Here is a 22,536-nt window from a genome sequence, read left to right on the forward strand (position 1 = left end):
TGATGCATTCTTTACCTCAAAATCTGAACTAGCTATGCTTTCCTTAACACCACATTGCCTCATACACTCACGTGTTTTGTTGCTTTGAATCCTGTGAGTTTTCTTGGCTATTTACGGCCAGTGGGCTCGTTTTCAGTTCCCCTGCTTTGCCCTCTGTATACTAACTATAATTTTAAAATAGAATTCTGATTATCTTCTTTCTTTATTGAGGGTAGCTCTTAGTATCCACATGTGACCCTCGGAAAAAAGACTGAACAAAATAGAACAAAGCAAAAAATTTATATCTGGTTATTGTAAGAAATACATTGTTCCGCACTAAGAAATAAATGAATTTTGTCTGTATGAGTGCTTTACTCCTAGAAATATTGAATTATCTAGATCTGTTTCGTGTATCCCCCGAGTGACAGAGCCGAATTAATGAAAAAATTTTCACAGAAATAGATTGGCAGCAGTTCAGTGCCTTAAAGAGACTGGTTTCGTTATCTGTTTTGCTGCCACTTGGATATATTTGACAAAAATTAAGCCGTTGATTTACCATGTTTTGAGGTTTTACAGATTTCATTGCTTTTTTAACTTTTCTTTTTGTCTCTTAATTTACCTTGTGAGCTATTTCGCTTCTGAATATATCAAAAAAGTTGAAATGGTAAATTGGCCACCGTTACGATTATAAAAGCTGATGTTTCGAACGTTAGCCCTTCGTCGGAGCGAAGCCCTTCGTCCTTCGTCACTCGCTCCGACGAAGGGCTAAAGCTCGAAACGTCAGCTTTTATAATCGTAACGGTGGCCAATTTACCATTTCAACTTTGTTGATATATTCAAGTTATTTCGTTACCCCCACCGACGCAGCCGCAAACAGTTTCTTTAGAAACTATCAGCCTTTATTCATTTCTATTTCGCTTCTGGTTTGGCTGCGTGAATCTTATTACGCATTTAACGCGCGGTTGAATTTAATTACTTGCTAGGGCAAAGATTGAATTTACAGCATCATTATTTTTTTAACTGTTCGGTTTTTATCTTACTTTAAAGAAATATTGTCTCGAAACCTCATGCATAGTGCTCCAGCTTACGCCTTTTAAGTTAATAAACAACTGGTCATTTCAGGGCACGTCACGCCATATTAGAAGGAGATGGTTAAAATTCTCACCATTTGACATCTACTTTATTACTCTTCAACGACCATGAGGTAGCTCTAACGAAACTTTGATTAATAAACAGAGCTTTAAAGATATTATGTTATCAACATGTTAAGTTATGGATGGAACATTCCCCACTATTAGATCGACCGTAACTGACGTCACGCGCCTCAAACTCTCACTCCTCATGCCCAGCTCACACGCTAATTTTAATCCAAGATGGCGATTGCGTGATATAGAGCTAGAGATAGCTATGGGTCCCGTAATGCTTCTTGTTACACTCTTCCGATCGAAACTTCTCTAAAAAAATACAGAGCACTGCTTCTTGCGTCTGTCAAAGGTAAGCATTATCGCTAAAATTGGACAAATCTTAAGGAAATTTCGAATTCAAATTTATTAGATCATCGAAGCCAAGAGAGGTAAGTTAAGCCCTGGTCAAACGGCGCATGATAGTCGATGATAGTTGAAGCGCGCGCTTCCGTTTGACCACCAACTATCATGCACTATCATCGACTATCACCAACTATCATTTATTTTGAGCTTGTTCAAATTCTTCATGATAGTTGATAATAGTTTTTCTCGTTTCACCAGGCGTATGATAGTTCATGATAGTTCTTGGTCAGCTGTTTTCCCCAAAAATCGGCGGGCTCGTTTAAAATGATCACCAAAAGCTCCTCGCGAGGCTCAGCTTTAGCTTGAGAAATTCGTTTTTATACCCAAGATAATAATGAGAAAGAAAATATTGAATACCAAGATTCTGGAGAAAGCGTCAACTCGCAGGAATTCGAAGAGACACCGCCGAAAAAACAGCGTTTCACTAAACGTTTAACGGCGAGATGGAGTAATGACCTGATATTACGTCTAATAGACGTACATTCCTCCAACAAATCGATTACTAGTAAGCAAGCTGCCACCCTCTTTTGTTGTAAATTCATACTTCAACAAGTTTGTTTGTCTCACGCAAAGCCATGTTAGTGTTCACATTTTACACGGAAAGAGCCTGGAACTAGCTGCTCGCGTGACTTTGCTCGCGCGACTGCCGCTGAACTATCATCAACTATCTCGAACTTTTTTGGCTGTTTGACCATGCAAATGATAGTTGGTGATAGTTGGTGATAGTTTGAAGAGAATCAACTATCATCGACTATCATGCGCCGTTTGACCAAGGCTTTACATTTATCGTACATGTTTTTTCTTAGGCTTCAGTGCACTTCCCTATTTTACCTATAACTGTATACTTAACAATTATTCACCGAAGTGAAGGTGTTTGGTGGTGCATATTTGCCGAATTGAGAAGCGGCGAGGTAAATATACCACACTGTAACTGGAGTGATTGTAACATCAGAACACCATGATGATAAAGACGACTTATTCGGTACGAATGATTTTGACGGTGTGTGGGTTGAAACTTAAAACAATAAATGAATACGAAATTACAACAATTGACTAGTAAAAGTGTCAGGAAAGAAATACACTGAACGAACTTGAAATGACAATACTTACATTGTTACGATTTCTAAGAAATTGCTGGACGAATATAAACTGCCTGAAGGCGAAATAAGGATAAACTGGAGTAACTGCTCAAAGCGAACTACTGTATGGCTAATGGAAGACTAAAGCTCTGAACTGAGAAAGACTAAGTTATATATGCAAAAATGACTAGCTAACTTAAAGTGTAATTAACGCCGATATTATGAAAGAAATTAATGAACAAAAATACATGACACAGAAACAGCGAAAAAATACTAACGAACGACGAGAAACAGTGACAACACAAAGAGACACCCTAATGATTGATTGAATGAGAAAAACAAAACAAAAAAAACATTCCGCACGCTAAGACCCTACACACGCAGAAACCAAAAAATAGTTTAGCTTTGTCAATCTATCAAAAAATGGTTGGAAATTCAATTGTTGACGCACGACTTTGTCTCTTCGCCTCCTTGGAAGTGAGTAGGCCATTTTACATTTGTATACTTAGTTTCCAAGCTTTTGATTTGGAGTGGCACTAAAGGTGACTTTGTTGTGATAGAGACCAGTATCTAGTTAGCATGATAACAAAGTAATTTACATTTGAAATGCAGCAACAGTTGTATTATAACAAGGTCACCCCAAGCCTCACTTCTGCTCAAAAGCTTGGCAACCAGGCACCCAATAACTTTGGAACAAGCCAATCAGTGCATGTGAAAAGCACTATTTACACTTAATGGGGTTATGTGGAAGTCTAGCTCAATAAACTCTCACTATTAAAACTGAATGAATTTCATTGCCTCACAATGATTATTACATTTTTTTACAGAGAAACTTTAACACCACCTTGTCCTGTTTCAAAAAAATATTTGTGCAGTTTTGAAGTGTAAAATGAGTACTTTGCCAACTCTGGATAGTCGAAAAACCACATACATCAGTGATCACGATAAATGTGGGGAAGAGGACATTTCTATCGTCACATACAATATTCTTGCAGATTTTTACATTCAAAGTGCTTTGACAAAGGACAGGTATAAGAATTGCCCTAAAGAATATGTTACACCAAAACAAGACAGGAGCTGCCCACGACACAAGCTACTAATGAGAGAGGTATGAAAGTAGTTTGGACATTTCTTTACAGGCAGTGTGAGATGCTGTTTGTCAGATGTCTAGAGTTGGTGCGAAAATATGGAATGGCATCCCCCCTGAAATTCGTAAGCTAAAGAAAGCACCTTTTAAAAGTGAGCTAACTCACTTGCTTTTGAAAATTCTTGAAATTGAGGAGATGAATGTTGACTTGCGCTACCTTGACCTTTCTAGCTTATATTTGTATTTCAACTGATTAGCTTTCTCTTTGACCTGTTAAAAACTCCCTTGTCTGACTGGCTCAGTTAAAACCTTTAACATGATTATCACTACTATTATTTATTATTTATTTTTATTTGCTCATTTATTTATTTATTTCATTGTTGCGTGTGTGTGTGTGTGTGTGTGTGTATGTGTGAGAGCCTATACAGTGTCTGTTTAGGTAGCCCGCCTAGAATAGCTCTGCTAACTGCGGGCTACAAAAGCCTTTATTTCTTTCATTTTAAAAAATAAAGTCAATGTTGTTGAGATGTATTTTGCATCTATTTTGTCAACTAAGAATTGGGGCTGTAATGGGAAAACATCTGCCTAAGGTCTCCATGGTGAGGTCTCCAATGGTGGGGTGGGCAGTTAAATTGAAGTGTGATACTTAGCAAGCATGAGCAATAGGAAATTTATTTCACAGCTAGAAATTTTTTGTAATCAATCAAATCAGTCAAGAATTTCTTTAGCTGGTGATCATTTCCTTTCTTCTCATGACCTTATTATGTTAGTCAGCCTTTGGGGTGAAAAGATTAATTAAGAGAGAATATTGAATTATTCAAATGATTTTGTTTTCACGTTCATCAGCTTCAGTGGTTAAATGGCGACATTGTCTGTCTACAAGAAGTGGACCCAGCCTACTTTGCAGAAATCCTTGAGGAAGACATGTTTTCTTTAGGGTATGAAGGGCTGTTTGTACAGAAGTGTCCCAGCACAGGTCGACAAGGTGTTGCATTGTTCTCCAAAACGGAGAAGTTTGAACTAGAACAGTCAAAAACCTTGGTTATCAATGAGGTTGCATCAGTTACCTCTATAGAGGCTGAGTGTCAACAGTTTGGAGAGGTTGTAATACTTGCAGCATTGAGGCATAAAAGTACCAATGTGGTGCTACTGACAGGTAAGATAATTTAGGATTGTTGGTTTCAAAAGTTTTGAAGATACTGACTTCTCTCTTCTCCCTTTGACCCCTAACAGTGACTGATATCTAATTTCTCCTCGCGATGTCGCCACTTAATCATACATTAAGATTACAGGAATAAAGAAAATGGTCACCAACTAAAGTAGCTCTTGATTGTTAATAAAATTCTATTTTTCAGAACTTTAGGAAATGTATAGAGAACAGAATAGAGAATGTAGGTACCGAAGTTAGGATAGAAATGGTTAATTGATTTGCTTTGATTATAACACTTAGAAAAATTGATTGGGATTATTGTATTTGGTTCTTGAGCCAAACACCCTGCCTCTGACTCTCCACCAGGGAGCGTAAATAGGTACAGCTGGCAAACAAGCAGGAAAGATTGAAAAAATACCAGGGATCAACCTGAAATAGACCAGCAACACATTCAAGATCAGATGCATTACTTGCACCTGTTTCAGGCTTCATAAAACTGGAAGACTGAGCTCCAGTTGTGTCAGCCAGTCACATCCCCGGTCATAGGTCTGAGGTTGTGCTGTACAGTGGATACCCTTGGGTTAGCCCAGTAACTTCCAAGAACTGGTTGTAAATTCTCCCTTCTAGCTGTTATAATAATAATAATAATGATAATAATAATAATAATAATGACCTTTATTAGTATACTTCCACATAGCGGCTCTTCACTACTAATATAAAAACTAACTATATACTTACAATAAATCAAAATTGATAAAATAGTGAATAATAAAAACTATACTAGATTATCCATTTCATGTCAGTATGTGTCTCTTAAGATTTATACAAAAAAGTGCATGGTCACTGCAATTCCTTAGCTCCGCTGGAAGCTTATTAAAAGCTTCTGCAGCTTGATCTTGTAGAGTGTTCTTCTCAATTTTGTTGGCAAGTTCTAATATTGGTGCAGCTAATGACCTAAGACTATATCCATTTACAACGTGTTGCTTGAGTTTTAGTGGAAAGTCCTCATTGTATAATGACTTGTGCGCTAGCTTAGCTATATTAAATTCTAAACGCTCTTTGATTGTGAGCCAACCTAGCTTTCTAACATCCTGGAGTCCAGCAAATTTAGTCAACACAAAACCTGCACACGTTAAGTTGAGAGGAAATTGAATGTTTTATTGTATTATAGTTTCTTATTTAGTTTGAAATGTGTCTTAGTATAATCATAAGTTGGCTAGATACTATTTTTTTAAGTAGATGACCCCACAAGCTTTTTAGCTTTAATTCTTATCGTGTATAAATAAAGATTCTACTACTACTACTACTACTACTACTACTACTACTACTACTACTACTACTACTACTACTACTACTGCTACTGCTACTGCTACTGCTACTGCTACTGCTACTGCTACTGCTACTGCTACTGCTACTGCTACTGCTACTGCTGCTGCTGCTGCTGCTGCTGCTACTGCTGCTACTGCTGCTACTACTGCTGCTACTACTGCTACTGCTACTACTACTGCTACTGCTACAGCCACTGCTACTGCTACTGCTACTGCTACTACTACTACTACTACTACTACGTGTTCTGTACTCTTTGAAGGCGTTTGGTCTGGTACTCTGGGAGAGGACTTAACACAACGTTACAATAATCCATTTAGAGAGTATAAGACTTTCCACCAGTCGTTTTCTTATGTGGTATGGTGCGAAGTTTTTTAGTTTCCGTAGTACAATGACAATGACAATAACTTTATTTATACTTGAATTTAAGATAGCAGTTAGTACTGCTAAAGCACCGTAACACGATGACAACAAATTCGTTATGTGTTCTTGCCATGTTAGTTCCTGATCCAGATAAACTCCCAAAAGCTTGGTGCTTGAGACTTTCTCATGTTTAGTGTCACCGCAGTATACATCTGCAGAAAAATCATTTAAAGAGTGTGCGCGCGCCAATTGTCTTGTAGAGAGAAGCATCCATTTGGTTTTTTTCCTTTTAAATTAGTAACAAGAATTTAGCCTGAGATCAAGATGACACCTGCTACTTGATAAGTTTTGAGTATTCTTTTTTCCTGTTTGCTGGATAATATATCATATTAGAAGGAGAAGATGCATGTTAATCATGTTAATTAATTTGTTTGCTTCCTGTTCAAGCTACCACTCACATTTTGTGGAAAGATCTCCTTGAACCTGTCACACAAATCTGTGAAGTGTCACTCGTCACACAAGCCATTCATGACATGGTCACGTCACTGAAGTCACAAGGGAAGCGTGTGGCTTATATCCTGTGTGGAGATTTCAACACTGAACCTCACTGTCCACCTTACAGTTTACTAACAAGTGGTCATCTAAGCAAAAGTGAATTCTGCAAACTCCAAACTGTTGATTACTTGCGATTCTCCGCAGATGTTCCAAAGCCAGAGCAGGTACCCATCTTCACGCACTAAATGATGTAGAGATTTTAAGTTGTGGTCAGTGAGGTATAATATTCTATCAACAGACAAAAGAAAAGATTTATTTCATCTTTCTGCTTCCAACTGTAGGTACACCCTGAGCAGATTGCTCTCTTAAGCAAAGTCAAGAACCATCTTCACTGTCCACTGACACCCCTGCAGAGTGCCTACAAGGTGGTCTTGGTATGTAGAGTGTCCCATGTCAGTCTTGATTTAGGTTATATTTTCTCAGGGATTTTTTTATTCTCAATATCGGTCTACTCAAGCCAGTATTGGGAGGAGTTTGAGACATTTCCAGACTTTTAATTGGTGGACGAGGCGTCGAACGAGGCTCAAAGCGAAATGTCTGGGCTACCATCGTGCCCAGTCCACTGACTCAACATCTCGACCTGGCCAGTACTAACACTAAGAAATCTCTTCGTGGCTCAGCTAAAATCAGCTAAGGTTGAATTAAAACCAGTTTTATAAGGTTGTCATTAGTGTTATGCTCGCAAGAAAAGGTTAGAATGGTTATGGCAGTAGGAAATATTTCCAATTCGTTTTTTCCTAAACGTTAATTGAGAGGATTTTGTAACATTGTTTGCAATAACATTGATATGTTCTTCTTCTTTTAGGGTTCTGAGCCCGAATGCACGAGTTTTGAGGATGATGCGAGCCGTCTTTGGACTCTTGACTACATTTGGTTTGATTCCGAAAATTTGCAAGTTACATCAGTGCTGGAAACCTTACCTGCGTCAGCAATCGCTGCGTACAGAGGCTTTCCTAATGAGTATTTTTCATCAGATCACTTTTCTCTAAAGGCGAGTTTCAAGCTCGTAGGAAAAAGTTAATGGGTCGGCAAAAATGAAAACAGCAAACTTCAAAGCTTTCTCTAAATGAAAATCAATTTTCGTCATCCTTTTTTAGTTATCTTTTTAAAAAAAAACAAACTATATGTTAGCGTATGGAGTGGTGTGTTTTGGTGTAGTGTGGGTTAGAAAGGCACTGACTTGAATGACACTCATTAGTTAGTGAGGCCGATTATGTCTGTAGTGCCGTAAGAAATTTTTCATACCTCATTTTACATCCAGTTCGGTCCGTACAGCCAGTCATTTTTTAGCTATCGGGTAAAAGGCCTTGTGTAACAAAGTAATTGCTCGTAATCTGCCAAATCAAACCATCCCTTGCCATTTTTTTATTTAAAATCAAGTTACCGTTTATGAGATCATGTTCAACACCGATTGTCTCCTCCATTTTCCTTCAAATTTTACTCAAAGTTCATGAATATGATATCAGTAATGTCCACATGTTCCCAGCTCGTTTAATTTATTAGTATTTGTTGTTTCTTCGTCAGGAGATCATGTTTATGTACTACGCTCAATAATTTCCTTTTCAAAGGCATACGTTTCCTTACAGATCACTATTGCTTGCTATTCACTGCTAATCTACTCTTCCTTTAAATCACCGTGATTAAAAAGGAAGCCTAGTTTGTGAAGCATTTTTGACCGAATGCGAGCACTTTTTGATTTACCTAATGGCTTTTTTTTTTTGTTGGTCCTTTATTAAACAGGCAATTTTCGATCACGTTTCGCCATTTTTTTTTTCTTTTTTCGCATTTTGCTTATGCGTTCGAAAAAAAAAATTAAGATGCTAGTACCAATTAGTTTTATTTTGGCAAAATCGAGCGGGCGAAATTTTATTTGTCTTTCCACGGTTTCAATTCGTCTTGCATTTATTCGTTTTTTTGGGAAATTATTTGATTACTTTTTGTATTTAAAATCTTATAACATTTTATAAGGAGGTTATATACATGAAAACCTCATAAAAGTCTTATCATTTTCAGAGTAACTGGGGTTTAAACATCTTTCAGAGTAGATTTCGCAGCCTAAGTATTCACTATTTGTTCTCTAGGAGGAAATTAGATCATTGTTCAGTTTGCGGAGAGAAAAGCAATAAAACAATTAAAAAAGCAGTAAAAAAATAAAAAAAGCAGTAAAAAAAATTAAAAAAGCAGTAAAAAAATAAAAAAAGCAGTAAATAAATAAAAAAAGCAGTAAATAAATAAAAAAAGCAGTAAAAAAATAAAAAAAGCAGAAAAAAAATAAAAAAAGCAGTAAAAAATAAAAAAAGCAGTAAAAAAATAAAAAAAGCAGCAAAAAAATTAAAAAAGCAGTAAAAAATTTAAAAAGCAGTAAAAAAATAAAAAAAGCAGTAAAAAAATATTGAGCTGAAGACTTGAATTTCAAATGAAGCGGAAATCAATCCATATTTAATTCTACAGTTTCCTTGTTACAGATATTTTAAAAAGTTAAAAAAAAAATGGGACTGTGAAGGAACTCAGTGTTTAATTGGAACATTTTGAACTCTTTGCTCTAACAGCTAGGCTTTCTAATTCTAACAAATAACTGTCATGAAGCGAGCAATTTAACACAAAGCATTAAGAGTTCTGAACGTTCCTGTTTTATGTGATTTTTACTAGCTGCGGCCTGCTGACTATTTGGGGAAATCGTTTTAAAACGTACGGGAAAATTTTACGTGCACTTGAAAGTCAAGTCTTACAAAGAGTATGTTGTTCAGCTATGAAATCGAATGTGTTTTCAGCCAAGTATTATGAGTAACCGTTAGATTTTCTTTGTCGCAAACTTATTTCATTTAATTAGCCGATGTAAAATGTAATTTCTGACGTTTGAGTGACATGGGAACGAATTAGTCAGAAATTAGTATTCTGAAGGCACGTTGAAGAGGTTCACGTGGTATCATGGTAGTTTGGGATTATCTAAGCGTCTCGCGGGAAAATTAAGTCATTCTAGGTTGGTAAGTCTTAGGTCCGACCACTTTCATTTTTTCTTATTTGATGTTATCTTGTTTTACAACTCTTTGTAAATTATCCCTACATTCATTGATTTTTCTGTGTGATCATTAGTGTAACTAGGTTAGTTACCCTTTCTACGGGGTATCGTGCTGCTGCATTAGAAGAGGAATACCTTTCCCCATATTTTTTGGCCACTTCTAAAGAGTGTTTTTTTTTTAGTTGTTTTTCGTATCTGGCATAGCAAAAGCTCTTTTTGTAGAAACCTTCAGTTTAGGGTTTTGTAGAACCGTTCAGATTGTATTAGGATGCGTATACTACAAGACTGGCTGACTCATCCTAAATAAACTTTTCTTATTACACGACTCGGGCAGTCAGAGGGCCAATAACTAAAATCAACCAATCAAAATGCTCTGTTGCCGGTCCGATATTCTCTAAGTATTGGACCGGGCACTGTCCCGAATGATACCGCACTTGTGTCCCTCTGAACTTCAGTCGTATAATAAATCTCTTATTAACCAAGCTTGCTTGGGGCCGTACTGGAAGAATATTGGCCCTCGGTCTTTTTTGTACGGACCTCGCTGCGCTCGGTCCGTACTGTCAAGACCTCGGGCCGATATTCTCCCAGTACGGCCCTCGCGCTTGGTTAATAAGATATATATATTGAATATCTCGTCTGAGTGTGGTCAGAATATTTAGAAAAGCGGAAAGTTGCTGGACGTGTCAAATAAGGAGAAATTTGCTTTTGACACTCTGGAATAGGAGCTAAGCGCCTCACCGGATGATTATCAGTGAGGGACTGTAAAATAATAACTGCTTAAGCAGACTGATAATGCTTTAACGAGAGGACTTCATTACCGCTTAGTGTAGTTAAAATAAAGACTGAAAGTTATCTTTGTGGCTGTTACTCTTCATCATAAGGAGTGGGTAGGCGCAGAGTCGCCCTCACCTTGCGGGTTAAATCCAACTCATTGGCAAATTCTACACGCTTTGCTTATCCTATACAGAGTTCACCCGAATCACATGTGTTTCGTCCTTTTTGAGTTTGCTTGTTTGTTTGTTTGTTTTTTTTAAAAAAAAAACTCTAGGTTAGCGTATAGAGTGGTGTATTTTGGTGTAGTGTAATCTGATCAGCGCAATTTGGTGTATCTTCAAGCAATCTGATTGGTGCATCTTTTTTTTGGTGTATCTCAAAGCAATGTGGTTGGCGCAATTTTTTGGTGTATCGCAAACCAATCAGATTGTAGGATTTTTCGATGTCGCACCAATCAAAGCGTTTGTCAGCGAATCAACGCGTGACTCGGGGAGAGCGGTTCGCGATTTAAGGAAACGTACTAGTCGCGTTGGGAAAGCGGTGGAGTTGTTATCACTACGACTACGGTTATTTTTCGTTCTAAAGGAGACTGAGTGGAACATGAGAAAAATTTTGAATCAAATATTGCTTGAGATGTTGATGAGAGCAACTTCAGAATACCCGGCCAGTGTTGACTGTTATGAATAGATTGTTCCCGCGGTCCCGATGTCGAAAAATAATATTAAAAGAGAGAACATTTAAACCATTGGTCCCGCATTCGAGCTTTCCTGAATTCGAAGAATGATAAAATGGTACGGCCCTTAAACTAGTGCATCCGCAGTCCCGCGCTCACGAAGTCGAAGAATGATATAACGAGAGGGCCGTTTTAACTAGTGCTCCCGTAATTCCGCGCTTTTGAAGTCGAAGAATAATTAAAGGAAAGGTGAAGTTTACCTAGTGTTGACGCAGTCCCGCGATTACTTCATCTCGTTTTCTCGACTGAGGGATATTTCATTGCTAGACATGAATTCCTTAAAAACGACATCTACAAGAATTGTGAGCTCAATTTCCCATCGTAATGGCTGTCCTTCGTGAGGACTTTATCGCTATCATCTGTCGGGATTACTGAAGGTCGTCGGGAAATTTTTTCTACCCATTGCAAGTTAAAACGTGCATGTTTTGTGTACCGCTCCTTCATTTATAACGCACACACCGTCAGCTAATTATAAAGGCCTACCATGAATTTAGCACCAGATTTGAAACTAGTCGCCGAGAGGTTTGGAGGGGGTCTGGTGCTAATAATCACAGTGTCAGTGCTAAACCGGCCCTAGTCTACGGCTCGCATCGCTCGAGCATTGCTCAAGCTTTGCCGCGGACAAAGAAACGTTCGTCGCGAAGGGCTTATTATATGTGGTTGTTCGTTAACTGCCAAACTCAAATGATTGCCTGGCTCTGGAAATGGTAGTGACTCTAACTCCTTGACAAAAACTATTTTTAAACTTTCACTCGATCTGTAGGTGGATCTGAACATTACCTGTTCTTAGAGAAAAACAGGACTTTTGACGGTACCATCGTTTTTAAGCCATATCTAACTTGAAAATCCAAGAAAATCGTTATTTCATCGATACTACGCAGGGGTCAACACTCGCTGCGTGACTGTTGTCATGGTAAAATCACGAGAGCACGCATGTCTTGTATCACCAAAACAATAAACAAGGTGAAGGGAAAATTAAATACAGCATTGCCTTCGAAACTACGACATAGTATACGGGCTTTTAAATTATATTGGTTACACTTTCCTGAACGTAGACAACTTCTAAAAGCAGAGGATAAAGTGTCCTCGAATTAGTAGGGTCAATATGAAGAGATAATTTAATTTACTGTCTAACCTGCGGTCAGACGGACACACGCCCCTTGTAGGATTAGTTCAACATATGGGCTCTTCATAATTAACTGTGCTCCCTTTGACCAATTAACGCGTTAATAAAAATGAACTTCAGGAAGAGAAGTTTGGATGAATGAATGAATGAATTCCTTATTAAATTGCGCCTTTTCTATACAATATTCAAAGGCGCAGTACCCCCCATCAATTTGATAGACACTTCACAAAGATAGACCACAACACAGGGCACTACGTCCCCTACTCTTTTCGAACAGTGTGTGGGTTCTTTAACGTCCCACAATTTTCTTTTTTTTTTTTTTTTACATACAAGGGCTTGTGAGACGGGACCTCCATTTATCGTCCCTATCCGAGAAGACTAGAGAGTCTAACCATTTGCAGATATTATTACAAAGGCAGCACTTTCTTCTCAGTTATTTAAAGACCCTGAGTGTTGGTCCGGCCGGATTTGAACTCCCGACCTCCCGCACAACAGTCCGGCGCTCTACCAATTGAGCTAACCGGGAGGCGCTTTGTGATGTTTGGAAGAGAACCTCCAGCGGCATGTCCCTGATAACCTATTCCAGCTGGAAAATGAGAGAGCAGAAGTTTTTGATGCTTTAGAAAAATTAAGAACACTTTAATAATTCGTACTATTTTTTTTTCTTCGATTTGATGTCATTTACAGAGACTTAAATTATTGGCTTTATACACATTGCACCGAAGTCAAGCGAAAACTACTGACAGCAGTATCGACTGAAATGACGGAGAATGTGAAAAGTCGGTTCACCACATCACTAACTTTCACCTTCTCCGCTTGTAAATATTCCAGAAGATTTGAATTGTGTAACTACGTAGTTCTTCAGAGCTGAACGCCAATCAGAGGCTCACCTCCAGAGGAAAGAAGGTCATTATTATTTCTGGCTTATGAACAGCTATTTGTCACCCACGAGACAAAATATTCTTTCTAACAGGGCGTCGGACACAAGAAATAGTAGGCGTTTTACTTTCCCCTAAAATTGTCATGGGTTGTGCCAATTACAAAAACGTAAATGCCCCCGACTTCGCATTCCTGTCATTCGACGATCTCATGTTTGGCAAGTCATGGCTGACTAACATGATTTACATTCATGAATATCGGATAATTTCATCTTTTATTTACAAACCACTTTCTCTTGCCAATCCTTGATTTGCCGAAAAAATGTTTCGATAGTTATGGTTAATGGCAAAGATGTTGAAATTATTAGCGAAAACGGGAAATTGGACTTTGAGAAACTCGCCCGTTTTGATATCTACTATTTCCAAAGGATATGACCCGTATGCCTGTGTTTTGGGACGTTTTTGGTCTTCTTTACAATAAAAGAATGACATATTTTTTATTTTCAACAGAATTGTTGGTCTCACGTAGAATACATTTAGCTGTCAGCGTTACATTATACTTTTGTAACTTCCGTTCATAGCAAATTCAATGATAGGTCACGCTCTTCTGTTTGTCACGAAAAACCGGAAATTCCCCGTACTTGCAGTTTTGTGAGTTGTGGTGCCTCAAAGAATTTCAGAGATCATTAGGAGTAGAATTTTTGTGCTTTTTATCTCAGTCAATCATTCTGTTTATTCTTAGGATACTTAAGTGTTTTGATTATTTTTTGAAGACGTCAGGTATCTAGAAATGTGAAAAATTTATTACTGCCATTGTCGAAATGTAATGGGCGACTGGATACTAAAGCTGTTCTCAAATATCGTTGGCCATGAGTCGAACATGGGAAAATGAAAGGCGTATGCACACCATTTCCTGACAACAGTCACGAAACTTTCGAGTGATAAAACCGGATTAATGGGCACGGCCAATGGTGTGAGAATCATGCGTGGTTTCTGACGGATTTTACTACCGGTTTTCTCACTATGGTGCTCCAGTCTTCGCTTGTCTTGTGCCCGATTAGGATGTCACAGAAATTTGTTAATCTCACACTGAGATTGCTTGTATTTGCGCTGGTTCTTTTGGTGGAAAGTAAAAAAAGTACTTTCAATATCACAAGATACACAGAAGGTGATGTTTTTCAGAACATAAACTCTTCCAGATCTTGTAATGAGAGTGGAGCGAGATGCGTCCTCGATGGAGAAAACTCGCCATTTTGCGGATTCAATTGTTGTTATTGTAAGTGTGAGAGAAACAAACCAACCTATCTTCAAAACAACGGGACTTGTCTCTCCGACACGCAACTGATGTCCATTTTCAAAGCTGAAAGTGTTATTCAAGGTAAGTTATTGATGTATGTGGAGAATCTGTTTCAAGTCTCGACGAGTCGTTTATCGACACGGCACAAGCAGGTCATGTCGTCAATGTCGTCGGAATCTGTAGTGGTTCGACTCCTTCGCTCGGATCCGAGGATCCGCCGGCATTCGCCTGCTATTACTTTTTAGATGTCTTATTTTGATTTTGTTTTATCCGTTCTGTGCCTCCTCAAACACCAGTATTTACGTTCAACCACAGTCTCTATTTTGCTGTATACATATGGAACACACATGGCGACATTACACAACTGACTGAAACGCTAAGAAGCGATGATTGGATTCGATAGAAGTCATGATTGCTTCTTCAGTTGCCAGATCACTGTTCATTATATACGCTGGTATTTCGATCATACCGATTTTTTTTTTGCAAATGTCTCAAACAGCTGATAGCAAATACTCATAACACGCCAAATCTGAAAACACCTTTATTGTTTTTTTCTGTTTTGCTTCAACAAAGCACTTGGAATGTTTTCTGATCTATGTGTATATTATATATTAGGAGGTCTTTAGACAAGGCTATCGATTGTTCTGGCAAGCGATCAGATTTGTCGCAATAAGTCTGTAAAGTAGTAAAGCTTTTTAAATACGCTATTTCGGGTTACTTATCCAACTCTGTTGATTATATCGAGTAAATCGAAATGTTCATTCTGGAGAATAGTGGTAAGAATTTGACTTGTACCCGAGTGATATGTAACTATGCACAGAAAACGTTTGATCGAACCTTCCACAAAGTTTTCGTGATGGACTCCCTGAGGGAAATGAATGAAACGTTGATGGCTACAGGCGTCGCTCTGATGTCATTTATAAAGTGTATTTATTCAACCATAGATTGTTATTACTATTGTGGTTTGATTGACAAATTTCAAAAACGTTTAACTTAGAAGGGTAGAAGGAATCGTATGATACTACATCAACATGCCGAAATGTTTGGAAGGTTTTCGGAAAAAATCGGAATCTTTAACTGATAAAGCCGGTTATAGGATATCATTCTGCGGAAACGCTGGCGGAAAGTTGATACACCATTGCTCTCATTATTTACAGTTTATGTGAAAGTCGTAATCTCCTTGTAATTCTCAACGTCGGAAATGCGGGATGCAATAGGAAATGTCCAAGATATTACATGTTTGGGTAAATAACTGGGTCCTCCGCTGTAGAAATATGATTTTTTTTTTCCAAATGCGACTGGAAAGTGTTCCAAAAAAACAACCTCTTTCCCAGGCTCCTATCTTTCTATCTCTACTAAGAAAGCCTTCGAGTAAGATTTTCCGAGGGAAGAAGACAACGCACTTGGGGAAGGGGTTGTTCAAGCAAACTCCTATGAATTGTAGTGCCATATTCTAGAGTGCAGCAAACGCTCTCTTAAAAATTTGCCACTCTGATCTGTTTTGGTTCGTCACACAATCTCTCTTAATAAATGACCAACTAACGCCCGGTTGAGATAAAACATGGATATATTTTACACTTGACACTCACATTCTTTCCCTGATCTGTCCTTACGTGTGCCTTGACAGAGCATTTTTCATCATTCCTCTCAAACGCGGTAGGGACGCAATTTAAACTGTTGTAAAGTTGGAGAGCGTCTTATTCAAACTTGGCGATGATTGAATCTTTACTCCAGCCCAGCAGGAGTAGTTTGGTTATTCGTCTCAAAAGAGACAGGGACGCGTTTAAAAATTGTTTCAAAGCTGGAGAGCGCCTTATAGTGCTTGGCGCTGGTCGAAGCAAGCTATTAATCTATGATTTTTGTGCTTGTTAGGTTGTGATTACCGTGCAGTTGTCGGCGAGAGTTATCGTCAGTGTTATGGTCAAGTTCTCACTACTCTTAACACAAGACATCCCGGGAACAGAAGCGTTTATTTATGTCCGTGGAACAAGAAAAATACTGAAGCCCTCCTTCATTTTAAACTTGCCAAGGAATTGTCGAGATGCGAGATACTAGCGAAGGAATCGTTTTATCTTGATGGCAGCTGGATAAACTTTCTAACTGATAAGGAACCACTTTCGACACTATCTGTGAAAACTAATCCACATCCTTCGTATGAAAAGACAGACGAGTTATTTCTCAAAGTAAGTTCTATGCATCTTTGGACACAATGTCAAAGCCAAAGGCAGTATAGCAAACCCCTCTACTTTTTTACAAAAAAGGTGAACACGCTATCTTTATCAGGTACGAAAAAGTGCCCATGATCGTTGGATTGGTGTTTAAGAGGCTGTTATGTCCCTGTCGTGAGGAAAGACTGAGATAATCCTTGGAATTCTGCAGAAAAATTGTTCGATGGGTCTGTGAGCAAACCCGTGTCTTCTTCTCCCTAACCAAGGAGATAGTAGGCACAACTTTTGCACTTTTTCATCACTTGTCTATGTCCTTGTTCTCGTGATTCAGAAAAAAGGATAAATAGTCTTTCGGGATTGAAAAGCAGCCTTTTGTCTTTCAGTCGTATGCATGAGAGAACTTCTGTAGTTATGTTATGTTGATGTAGTGTACTGCGAAAATCTTATTTATCTCACCATCTTTTTGTTTATCATTCGTGAAGTGGACTAAAGACATTGGAAGACAGTACGATGGACGCATTTTCTCTCTCAAGCTGCAGTGTCATAGAGACGAAGGAAATGTTTTAAAGTCTTGCGTGTATTTCAAGAAAAATGGATTTCGTAAGTATGACGCCCTTTAATTCCCCAATATCGCAGAACTACACGGCTATTAAATGACTGGAAACAGTTTTAAAACCAATTTATCTCCAAAACAATGACTGTCGCACTGGCTTGCTGCGAGTCTCCATAAACCGAACTCTTTCTTGGTTGATAATGTAATTATGCATATTTTTCGCTTTCTATAGTTACTGACGTTAAACCAACCTCAAGGCCATTGGTTAAAAGTGCCCGCGTTACAAGTACTCCAGTCCAGCGAAACGCAACAAAAGGTGCAGAGACGACGTCATCAGCTTCGACAGGAATCAATATTGTTTCATCAACTGCGCATACTCAGATCATTTTTGTAACGTCAATCAAAGGCCACCAACAGAAGTTCAACATAGTTTTCATTGCCCTGGTGGCTCTGGGTTGTGCGTTAATTGTCGTACTAGCCTGCGTGGTCGTAATTTGCTTGATGTGGAAACGAAAAAGGTATGTTGGGTTATTATCAACCTCATTTCCAGAGCTTTTCTCCCTCCCGCTCCTTGGAGCAAGGGAGAATTGGTAAAGGGGTCAAATATATTTGGGAATCACTTTCTTTTTTATTAAACTACGATATACGTTCCTAATGCTCCTTTGCAGCATTAGGCATGGTAATTCCCATTGCTAAAATTGCGTTGACTTGCCATACAATCTTCAATGAACCATTGAACGCGCTGTACACAGTTTCGGTAGTTAATAACATGTTAAAACCGAACAACTCTCTTAACTCCCTCTTTCGTTTTCCGAAGTTTTGATGCTGGATATTAAAAATCCTATCCTCTCATACAGATATAACGTAATCTAAAGTTAATGTTGTGCTAATCAGAAGTTCTATAGACCAATTTCATGATGTAGATTTTGTGTCATTTTGTTTTACAGAGGTCTTGCAATAGTGAAAGGGATCAAAGCTGGTAAGATTCTGTTTAAGATGTAAAAAAATAAATTGAAAAATAAAACTATTTAAGGTATTGGTGATGTAGACTTTGCTAACCACAGCAACTCCTTCCCCAGTTCTCGAGGGAGGGGCTTGGGATTGACCCACCTACCCTCCAGGAGGAGTAACAATACCCATAATTTCCTCGCACAACCCCAGCGTTTCTTAAATGTGTTCGGACTTGTGCAATAGATTGTGTTATGAAAAGGGTTGTGCTTGGTCATCGTGGTGAAGTATAATAACAATAAAGTGTTATCGTTTGTCTCACGATGTGGTGACTTATGATGCGAATCGCGACGATTGTTTTAACTTATAAAACATTGAATGAAACCTGTCAAGACTTCCTAGGGTTTCGGGATTCTTAGGGGGTACCATGACTTGATTTTTAAGTTTGAGATAAGAAAGCTAACCAATTTTGCCCCTTCCCATCAGCAAGCAACCCTGTTTATGAGAAAGGTGCTTCGGACACATTAAAAATGGCGAAACTCTCGGTTAAAAGTGACGAAGAAGAGGAGGAAGGTCCGGAGTATCAGCCGCTGGTGGAGAACACCAAGTCACCTGAGCGCAAAGACAGTCTATCGGGCTACAGGACACTGTCTGTCGGTCAGAGACCCGATAACAGTAACAATCCAGGGCTTCGTTCGTCCAATTACCTCAGTTTAATACAAGATGAACCCGAAAACGAAAGAGACTATCAGACACTGGTTGACGACACCAGTCCACAGGTCAGTGAAAACTTAACTCTAATTGTTAAACATCACTTCTCCAAAATGATTGCAATTTATTTCTTTAATCCTAGTTTTGGGAATTTAGTCGTCTATGCATATTCAGTTCTGAGTGGTTTTTCATTTTGGGTTGTCGCCTCACACTCGTTAAAACGATGAATTACAAAAATATCAATTAGGGGATCATTAGTTGATTCAATATTAAATTCTCCAAACTAACATCATAAGAATTGTATGGCAGACAGTAAAGAGAATTATCAGTGAGATCTTGGAGTGAAAGGGTTAAAGTGCCTTTTCTCGTGTTTGACATGAAACTTAATATTTTTCTTTAGAAACTGGAGACCGTTGATGAAGAAATAATTCCAGAATATCAAGAACTAGAAGAGAGAACTGAAAGTGAAGGTGAGTGAAGTTGTTCTCCTTTTCATCAGTGGTAGGTCCAATTCATGTTAGGACACGTGGTGCAGGGTGAGGTCTAATGCATGTTGGGAGACGTGCTGCAGGGTGAGGTCCAATTCATGTTAGGACACGGGGTGCAGGGTGAGGTCCAATTTATGTTAGGACACGGGGTGCAGGGTGAGGTCCAATTCATGTTAGGACACGGGGTGCAGGGTGAGGTCCAATTTATGTTAGGAGACGTGCTGCAGGGTGAGGTCCAATTCATGTTAGGATAACTCTGGCTCAGGAGTTACCTTACCTACCAATTTATTTTTAAGAGACCTTTATCCTCTCTTGTGCCTTTTTTTTTTTACAAGAGTTATCATTTTTTTAGATTCATTTGAAACGTCTCCTCACCAGTCTATGGATTCTTGCCTGGATTATGAAGAACCTCCAGCGGAGGCGATTTTGAAGAAAATAAAACATCCTTCAACGAGAAAACAACCCGTAAATGGTTTGTCTTCAGATTTCCACGATTACGATGAACCAGAAGGTGTTATTGTACTATCGCATAATGAGGAAAATCATGACCCGGTAATAAAAGACAATACCGACTTCCACGATTATGCCGACCTAGATGACCAGGCAATAATTGACAATATTCACTTTCACGATTACGCTGACCCGGATGATGATAATGATGATGAGGTGGATAACAAGAACTGTCACGTGGTACTTGATGAATATTCTTCGTGCCACCATGACTATGCTGATCCTGATGAATAACAAAAGTCACGTAATTTTTTAAAATGTCTAGAGTGATGCTAGGTATGTTAAAACATCGTGCTGTCAGAACGCGCGACCAGCATAGGGTTCTCAACAGGATTCATCGCAGTGAAATTTGGAAACTGTTCCCAAATTCGACAGCATAGTTCTTAAAAAAAAAACCTCTGTCTGCTGGCTAACAAGATATTTTCTCATTCCGCTTTTTCCACAAAATGTCCCAGTCTACGTTCTTCCTGAAACAGAATCGAAGATTGAGAACAACTGACATGCAGGCAAATTGACTTCAAAGATTATCCACGTTGAGTCGTAGCTTGGCTAATTTAAAGCCTCGTTATTGTTTGTGGCTGTGTCAACCACAATTTAAAATTTTCTCGTGTATGCTCAGTAACAGAAGTTGCTGGCGAGAACACGCCTGCTGCTTTCTTGCGGTTTCTGATTGGTCACCGAGAATCTGAAGACCTTCGTTACTAGTGATTCAACCAACAGCTCCAACGTCCTTGTAGACAAAAAGAACAGCCCTTTTCAATGACGTGAACTCTTCAATGGAAGACATGTGAGGGATGCGGTTTTAAGGGCGACTGAGTTTTTGATAAAGACTCAGCGACAAGTTCTTCTGAACAAGACACCAGAACCAGAGAAACGACTCTAACTTATGCTGAAACTTACTTTTGTATTCGTAAACTAGCAAGATGTATTTAATCGAGAATGTAAAATAATTTCGGCGGTAAAACTTTCAGTTATCTTTTCTTTCAAAAACGGAAGACGTTTGCTTTGCTTTCGCAAGACAGATTTTAGGTCTTCAGGCATCGTTTTAGATGTTTGAAGGAAGACTGTTTTATGGATATCGAATCTATATTCGTACACAGTAACTTTGATAACCCTTGTGAGATAAATAAGAATGATTTAATGATAAATTTCGTCCTGGAAAATTTACTCTCTATAAACACTTTAACCGATAACAGTGATTGGCATCTTTTTTCTTCCCACAGCATCACTGTTGCATATCAGTGACCCCTAAGAGCGACCAGCATCTAAATTCTCCATACAATATCACTACTGAATCACACATTAAGGTCAAGAGAATAAAAGAAATGATCACCAGCTGAAGAAGCTCTTGATTTTTAATCAAATTCTCCTTGTTAGCACCGCACGAAATGTTTGAGGAGATTGTGGAGAATGTGCATACCGATCTAAGGGTGTAACGGGTTTAAATGGTTCTATTTTCGCGCGAAGTGAATTCTAACCCGATGAGAAGCTAATGAGAGACACATACGTGCAATTTCTTTAGTAGAAGATTAGAAGCTTCAGAATATAATGAAAGACGAGTGCTCCCAATGAGGTTAATGTAGTGAGACATGACATAAGTCGGCGAAATGTTTTCCAAAGTCCGTTGATCAATTTTGACGTCAGCCTCTCAGATTAATATTAATTCCTTTAATCGTGTCGATCACGAGGTCGTATGAGAATAAACTACCACAAGGGACATGCTACAGTAAAACAACAATTATAACACAGATTCGATAACCAAAAACATTTTTGCGTAGATTAGAACAAGCTAAGAACTTACGCAATTTGTCGTAGACAAATCGCCAAACTCTTTAAGTGTGGTTTCTGGCGGTGCAATCTAGTGTCAATTGCCTATAATTAGCAGATTACATTAAAAGAGGCTACTTGAAATGAATTTTTGCTTATTGGAGTGCTATGTTGGTTCCTGAAAAACGAGGTCAAATATGCGACCACTACTCAATATGGAACAAAATCATTATTTTTTTCAGTAGAGCACTCATCACATTGAATGTCCTTGGCTAAATCTGTGACCTCAAATCTCGGTTTTGTTTTTTCTCTTTTCGTTTTTTATTTTTTATTTTTACTCGTTCGTTTGTCTTGGGCGCAGAAATGGGACCGTACGAAACTTAAAACTGCAACTTTTATTAAACGAGACGAAACGAAACAAAATCAATGAAAAGAAACGTCATATTGAAGTTTTTCAATCATCTTGGCGATATTAGAA

At 38.5% G+C, this 22,536-nt stretch overlaps 2 protein-coding genes across 3 annotated transcripts; both read left to right on the plus strand.

Annotated features, from left to right (window-relative positions):
* The first annotated feature begins 1,322 nt into the window (after nt 1–1,322).
* LOC111344475 (uncharacterized) lies at nt 1,323–10,424 on the plus strand. Of its 2 annotated transcripts, none has more exons than XM_088759958.1 (6): nt 1,323–1,473; nt 3,433–3,713; nt 4,539–4,848; nt 6,979–7,250; nt 7,368–7,460; nt 7,892–10,424. In XM_088759958.1, the coding sequence occupies exons 2-6, from the start codon at nt 3,495–3,497 to the stop codon at nt 8,105–8,107; spliced, it is 1,110 nt and encodes a 369-aa protein (XP_088616084.1). In that variant the 5' UTR covers nt 1,323–1,473; nt 3,433–3,494; the 3' UTR covers nt 8,108–10,424. The 2 variants fall into 2 exon arrangements, with proteins under 2 accessions (XP_088616084.1, XP_088616085.1); XM_088759959.1 differs by lacking the exon at nt 1,323–1,473 and adding an exon at nt 1,526–2,508.
* Nucleotides 10,425–14,285: 3,861 nt separating this feature from the next.
* Nucleotides 14,286–21,626, plus strand: LOC111319732 (uncharacterized). Its single transcript, XM_088759953.1, has 8 exons — nt 14,286–14,994; nt 16,786–17,096; nt 17,564–17,681; nt 17,867–18,152; nt 18,582–18,613; nt 19,069–19,361; nt 19,694–19,763; nt 20,134–21,626. The coding sequence occupies exons 1-8, from the start codon at nt 14,640–14,642 to the stop codon at nt 20,523–20,525; spliced, it is 1,857 nt and encodes a 618-aa protein (XP_088616079.1). The 5' UTR covers nt 14,286–14,639; the 3' UTR covers nt 20,526–21,626.
* Nucleotides 21,627–22,536: the final 910 nt, after the last annotated feature.

The sequence above is a fragment of the Stylophora pistillata genome, chromosome 5, assembly GCF_964205215.1.
Source record: "Stylophora pistillata chromosome 5, jaStyPist1.2, whole genome shotgun sequence".
Classification (NCBI taxonomy): domain Eukaryota; kingdom Metazoa; phylum Cnidaria; class Anthozoa; order Scleractinia; family Pocilloporidae; genus Stylophora; species Stylophora pistillata.